This window comes from Octopus sinensis, linkage group LG27 (genome assembly GCF_006345805.1).
Source record: "Octopus sinensis linkage group LG27, ASM634580v1, whole genome shotgun sequence".
Classification (NCBI taxonomy): domain Eukaryota; kingdom Metazoa; phylum Mollusca; class Cephalopoda; order Octopoda; family Octopodidae; genus Octopus; species Octopus sinensis.
In genome coordinates, this window is record NC_043023.1 from 14,707,004 (window position 1) to 14,714,503 (window position 7,500).

The following is a 7,500-nucleotide window of genomic DNA, read 5'->3' on the forward strand; positions in this document are numbered from 1 at the left end:
ATTATTATTATATGCATTATCATTATTATGTTATTATATTATTATTTTATCATTATTATTATTGTTATTATTATTATCATTATCATTATTATTATTGTTATTATTATTATCATTATCATTATTATTATTGTTATTATTATTATTATTATCATTATCATTATTATTATTGTTATTATTATTATTATTATTATCATTATTATTATTGTTATTATTATTATCATTATCATTATTATTATTGTTATTATTATTATCATTATCATTATTATTATTGTTATTATTATTATTATTATCATTATCATTATTATTATTGTTATTATTATTATCATTATCATTATTATTATTGTTATTATTATTATCATTATCATTATTATTATTGTTATTGTTATTATTATTATCATTATCATTATTATTATTGTTATTATTATTATCATTATCATTATTATTATTGTTATTATTATTATTATTATCATTATCATTATTATTATTGTTATTATTATTATTATTATCATTATCATTATTATTATTGTTATTATTATTATCATTATCATTATTATTATTGTTATTATTATTATTATTATCATTATCATTATTATTATTGTTATTATTATTATTATTATCATTATTATTATTGTTATTATTATTATTATTATTATTGTTATTATTATTATTATTACTATTATTATTATTATTGTTATTATTATTATTATTACTATTATTATTATTAGTAGTAGTAGTAGTAGTAGTAGTAGTGGGGTAGTAGTGGCAGTAGTAGCATCATTATATGTGTGTGTGCATGTGTGTGTGTATGTATGTGTGTGTGCATGTGTGTGTGCATGTGTGCGTGCATGTGTGTGCACGTGTGTGTGTGCATGTGTGTGTGCAAGTGTGTGTGCACGTGTGTGTGTGCATGTATGTGTGCATGTGTGTGCATGTGTGTGTGTGTATATATATTAAACTTCTCCTCCTACTCCTCAGTCTCTCACTCCTCCTCTTTCCCCCCTCTCTCTCTCTCATTACCACAGATGTCTCCCTCGTGCTCCGTAAAGTCGCCAGCAGGGTCACCACATACGAAGAGATCACGCAGGACAGTGACAACACGTGCCACCTGAAACTGACCTCCACATTCACCACCAACACCCTCACCTTCCAGCTGGGTGTCCCCTTTAAGGAGATCACCCCCAGCGGACATCGAATGAAGGTGACCACTTTGTTTTCTTCCCTTGTTTTTACTAGTTTTATTTTGTTTACTTATTCAATGTTTTTTTTTGAAGTTTGAGTGAATAAGTTGATCTGAGTCAGAGTGTAGATTGCTGCTGTTGCTTCTTCTTCTTCTTCTTCTTCTTCCTCCTCCTCCTCCTCCTCCTATTCTTCTTCTTTGTTCTTCGTTCTTCTTTTTCTTCCTGTTCTTCTTTCTCTTCTTCCTCCTCTTCTCCTTCTTCATTCTTCTTCTTCCCCCCCTCTTCTTCTTCTCCTTCTCCTCTTCTTCGCCTTCTTCCTCCTCCTCCGCTTCTTCTTCTTCTCCTTCTTCTTCTTCTTCTCCTCTTCTCCTTCTTCCTCCTCCTCCCCCTCCTCTTCTTCTTCTTTGTTCTTCTTTTCTTCCTGTTCTTCTTTCTCTTCTTCCACCTCTTCTCCTTCATTCTTCTTCTTCTTCCTCCCCCTCTTCTTCTTCTTCTCCTCTTCTTCGTCTTCTTCTCCTTCATTCTTCTTCTTCTTCCTTCCCTCTTCTTCTTCTTCTCCTCTTCTTCGTCTTCTTCCTCCTCCTCCTCCTCCTCCTCCTCTTCTTCTTCTTCCTCCTCCTCTTCTTCTTCTTCTTCTTCTCCTTCTTCTTCTTTTCCTCTCCTTCTTCTTCCTCCTCCCCCCTCCTCTTCTTTGTTCTTCTTCTTCTTCTTCTTCTTCCAATTCTTCTTCTTCTTTCTTTTCTTCTTTTTCTTCTCCTCTTCTTCTTCTTCTTCCTCCTCCTCCTCCTCTTCTTCTTCGTTTCTCTTCTTCTTCTTCTTCTTCTTCTTCTTCTTCTTCTTCTTCGTTCTTCTTCTTCTTCTCAGCTCAAAACAATATCTGTGCATCATGATTTCTGGGTTATTTCTCTTCATCAGCACAGAATAATTTATAAATTAGAATAATTACTATAATTATTATAGTAATTTTCTAATTTATAAATCAGTGACTAGTTTTCAGTTTGAAAACTATGTATTTCGAACAGGAATTTGGCAGCGCCACCTCTAGCCGAACAATTATTCTGTGCTGATGAAGGGAAATAACCCGGAAATTGTGATACACAGATATTGTTTTGAGCTGAGTGGGGGTGCTAGATTCCCTTGTTTGAAAATATAAGGACAAAGATTGTGTCGTATAGCCAGCTAGAGACGATGTCTCCTGGGGCTAAATTACAGCAACATTAGTCCTAAACCAGGACTGCCATGTTATGTTGGCAAACAATCTTTACTACAAAGTACTATCGCTGGATATCTCACATTGGGAGATTTAAAAATTGTAATTTTCTAATGAAAGGAAGTGTTTTTCTCAAGAACACAATGTGTCACCTAGTCCAGGAATCGAAACCACAATCTTATGATCACGAGTCCAACACCCCTAACCACTTAGCCATGCACCTCCACTTTTTAAAGATGAAAGCATTGCTCAAGAATAAAATGCATTGCCTAGTCCAAGAATTGAAACTACAATCTTCCAATCATGAGTCCAACACCCTAACCATTAAGCCATGCACCCCCCGCTTTTTAAACATGAAAGTATTGCTCAAGACTCCACCAAAACTATAATAAAAGAGACTTGCCCAAGGTGCCACACAGTGGGACTGAACCCAGAACCATGTGGTTGGAGAGCAAACTTCACATCCACGCACAATACCAGATATTTTGCTTTGTCTTTCTCTATTTTGCAGACCACAATAACAATTGAAGATGACAAATGGATCCAGATCCAGATGGCCGATGATCCGACAGCCACCGATTCCAAAGTCACACGGAGACTTCGTGATCCTGATTGCATGATTGCGGTGAGAAGACGATTGTTGTTGTTATTGCTGTTGTTGTTATGCGGAGGCGCAATGGCCCAGTGGTTAGGGCAGCGGACTCGCGGTCATAGGATCGCGGTTTCGATACCCAGACCGGCAGGGGATGGTGGTGATCCCTGCTGTACTCTTTCACCACAACTTTCTCTCACTCTTACTTCCTGTTTCTGTTGTACCTGTATTTCAAGGGGCTGGCCTTGTCACTCTCTGTGTCATGCTGAATATCCCCGAGAACTGCGTTAAGGGTGCACGTGTCTGTGGAGTGCTCAGCCACTTACACGTTAATTTCACGAGCAGGCTGTTCCGTTGATTCGGATCAACCGGAACCCTCGTCGTCGTAACCGACAGAGTGCTTCTCTCTCTCTCTCTGTTGTTATGCACACAAATACATACATATACATACATGCATGCATACATACATAGTGCATACATACATACACGCATGCATTCTTACATAAATACATACATACATGATGATGATGATGATGATGATGGTGATGAAACAACAGTTTGCAATATTTCACCACAAGGGAGAATTATAATTATTACACAGATGTGAGTGAGAACACTTTGAGATATTTTTGGTATCTAACATATGTCAGATACTGCGAGCGCTGCTTCTGATTGGTCAATCCATGGTGATGACCCGAGGTCACAGTGACAGCGCTGCTTCTGATTGGTCAATCCATGGTGATGACCCGAGGTCACGGTGACGGCACTACTTTTGTCATTCATAAGTTACAACTAAACGTGAAGAATTTAGTTATTGGGTTAATAAAATATGGTCGTTTATTCGTGTGTAATAAATAAAATACCAAACTCATTCCCTATGGATACCGTATTTATTACAACTCGTGGCTTGTAAATGTATCTAACGAGCGAAAGCGAGTTAGATACGTTTACAAGCCACTCGTTGTAATAAATACGGTATCCATAGGGAATGAGTTTGGTATTCTCTATTTATCACTAAATGTGTCGAAGAAACACCTAAATTGCTAGAAACAAGAGTTAAAGCACCCTAATGCAGTAATTGATGCACATGAATGACAACATCCACACTAATAGAGACCTTAACTGCCTGAAAGATGCTGATCATCAATTCTTGATACTGACATCAGTTTCATCAATTTCATTGCCTCATCAATTAAGTCCACTTCATCTTCAGCTTTTTCCAGACTTGCTTCTCTATTAGTATATATATGCTTCCGTCATCCAAATTAATGGATGATTTTGTAATTAGTTAATGTGTATATATATAATTAGTATAAACAGCAGTGTGCAATGTTTCATCATAAAGGAGAATGACCATTCTTACTAAATGTGACTAAGGTGTTAGGAAACACCAACAATATATGTATATATATGTGTGATTAATCAGCTGAAATTGTGAGGATGATCTGGTTCTTGACTGAAGATTGAAGGCTTCGAATGTCCCGTCCGTTTTTTTGTATCGTCTCCTAAATGTTTTGCGTTCTTGTCCCAGTTTGTGTTTTTTTATATATACATATATATATATATATATATAAAATTAGAAAAAAAACAATTATATATGTTTTTATTTTTTTTTAAATTTACTTAATCATTGATATTTTATTGTTATTTTAATTTTAATATTTCTACTATATGTAATTTTCTAGATGGTGTAATTTAATTGTTCATTTTGAATTGATAAAAGGTGTTTTTTTTCTAATTTTATATATATATATATTATATTGTGTGAAATTTGATTTAGTATTTCTAAACTGAATTGTTTTCCCTGTAAGTTTGGATTTATATTCCCTCAAATAATAATAATAATAATAATAATAATTATTATTATTATTATATTATTATTATTATTATTATTATTATTATTATTATATATATACACACACGTAGTTATATATATATATATATATATATACACACACACACGTAGTTATATATATATCAGGTCATCCCATAAGTTCTGTCCGAATTTTGAATAAAGAAAACAAGTGATCAAATGTTATATTTAATTGAAATTTAATCATCAATGTCCTTTCCCTGATTATCTATGACTTCCTTCCATCTATTTGCAAGCTTTTTAACCCCATCAATGTAAAAACTCTTGAGCATTGATTGTTGCATTAGGTGGTAACAATTCAAAGTGAATTACTCCTTTGCAACCCTACCAGATAGAGAGAAGAACCTTTTCCCCATGAAGTTCCCTTCTCGGTTGTTGTTGAGGTTTTTTCCTTTTATCAAGCAACTGTTTACGACATTTAACGCTTCAATAGACATTCTAAAATACTATAAAATTTCATTCAATTTTAAAAAAGGTAAAATTGGACAGAACTTATGGAATGACCTGATATCTATAGATATCTCTCTCTCTCTCTCTCTCTCTCTCTATATATATATATATATATATATATATATATATAATATATATATATATAAAATACAAAAATGGATCAAGAATGTAAAACATCCAGACAGATGATACAGAGGTTTTCTATCCTCAGTGGAGTTCCAGACTATCATTGCAATTTTGGCCGGTTATACTCGAGTTTACTCCAATTTGGCCAGTCCCAAAGAAAAACTAAGCTAAGAGCATTAGATTCCTTGGAAGAAAGTAGTGAATGTATGCGAAAACAAGGACGGAAAAAATGGAGAATGTTACACAAATACAAATGCAAATATATATATATATATATATTATATATATATATATATATATATAATATATATATATATATATATATATAAGCACCATCCAAACGTGACCGATGCCTTCTGTGCCAAATCCACTTCTTGAATGGCTTCTGTGCCGGTGGCACATAAAAAGCACCAACCGATCGTGGCCGATGCCAGACCCCTCTGGCACCTGTGGCCGTTGCCAGTGCCGCCTCGGCACATAAAAAGCACCATCCGAACGTGACCGATGCCAACCCCGCCTCGAATGGCTTCTGTGCCGGTGGCACATAAAAAGCACCATCCGACACTTGCCCAAGATGCCACGCAGTGGGACTGAACCCGGAACCATGTGGTTGGTTAGCAAGCTAGTTACCACACAGCCACTCCTGCGCCTATATATATGTTTTATTTATCATTTTGAACATTACTTAATCCTCATTATATGTTTTATCTTATATCTAATCTTTCTATTATATGTAATTTTCTAGATGGTGCAATTTATTTTTTCATTTTGAATTGATAAAAGGTGGTTTTTTTCTAATTTATATTATATTTTGTGAAATTTGATTTAGTATTTCTAAATTGAATTATTCCCTGTAAGTTTGGAATAATATTCCCTCATATCTTTATATATAAAAGTAAGGTTGTGTGTCTGTCTACTCCGATTTAGATTCCTAACTACTCCCACATTTTGTGGTGCAGTTTAACCAAAACCGGGTATCTTATAGTCATGATTCATATCGAGCCCTTCTGGGTATTAGCGCGCATCTACGATGAGTCTATGATTTTTAAAATAATTTACCATCATTTTTTTCCATTTTAATGCATATTTTTTAAATATAAGGGAAGTAACTCTCTAAAAATGTCTACGATGAGTCAACGATTTTTAAAAAAATTTACCATCATATTTTTTCCATTTTTAATGCATTTTTTTGCTATTTTTTGGCTATAACTCTCTAAAAATGCTTTATAGTTATTTCCCTTACAAACCCGAGCAACGCCGGGTGATACTGCTAGTTATTATTATTATAACAATTATTATTATAACAATTTAATAAATAAAACATATGCATATATACATACATATATGTACAAACCTACATCTATATGTATATATACGAAACACGCATTGAGTCGAACCAGGGGCAACAGATGAAGGGGAATTTTCCTTGTATTGTTTGTCCTGTACTCTGTTTATTTGTTGTTAAAAAAAAGTCCGTTTCCTTGTTTGATTTTATGTTTTCGTTTCTCATGTTCCACGTTTATTTGTGGTGTCCTGTACTCATATATGCATGTATATATACATATAGATGTAGGTATGTACATATATGCATGTATATATGCATATGTTTTATTTATTAAATTGTTATTATATGATTGAACGCACACGTTGTTTTCTCTTCTCCAAGTAAGTTTTTATTTATATATATACATATATACATATATATGAAGGCGGCGAGCTGGCAGAAACGTTAGCACGCCGGGCGAAATGCTTAGTGGTATTTCGTCTGCCGTTACATTCCGAGTTCAAATTATGCCGAGGTCGACTTTGCCTTTCATCCTTCCGGGGTCGATAAATTAAGTACCAGTTACGCACTGGGGTCGATGTAATCGACTTAATCCGTTTGTCTGTCCTTGTTTGTCCCCTCTATGTTTAGCCCCTTGTGGGTAGTAAAGAAATATATATACATATATACACACACATATATATTCATACATATATATTTCTTCTTTCTTTCTTACAGACTTATGAAGCAGGTGATGTGGTGGCTTACAGGACAATGGCTCGATACAAACCATAGCAGGACAAGGGA

At 34.0% G+C, this 7,500-nt stretch overlaps 2 protein-coding genes across 3 annotated transcripts in view; one reads left to right on the forward strand and one right to left on the reverse strand.

Annotated features, from left to right (window-relative positions):
• The window catches only part of LOC118768125, a 124,767-nt gene that overhangs the window by 18,827 nt on the left and 98,440 nt on the right, over nt 1-7,500 (reverse strand). The window lies entirely within an intron of this gene.
• Nucleotides 1-7,500, forward strand: part of LOC115225101 (fatty acid-binding protein homolog 5-like) — a 14,451-nt gene that overhangs the window by 6,678 nt on the left and 273 nt on the right. Inside the window, exons 3-5 of the mRNA XM_029796028.2 lie at nt 1,023-1,198; nt 2,900-3,013; nt 7,432-7,500. The exon at nt 7,432-7,500 is cut by the window's right edge and continues 273 nt beyond it. Of these exons, the coding sequence (XP_029651888.1) occupies nt 1,023-1,198; nt 2,900-3,013; nt 7,432-7,488 (347 nt within the window). The 3' untranslated portion in view covers nt 7,489-7,500. The remainder of the gene's footprint in view (nt 1-1,022; nt 1,199-2,899; nt 3,014-7,431) is intronic.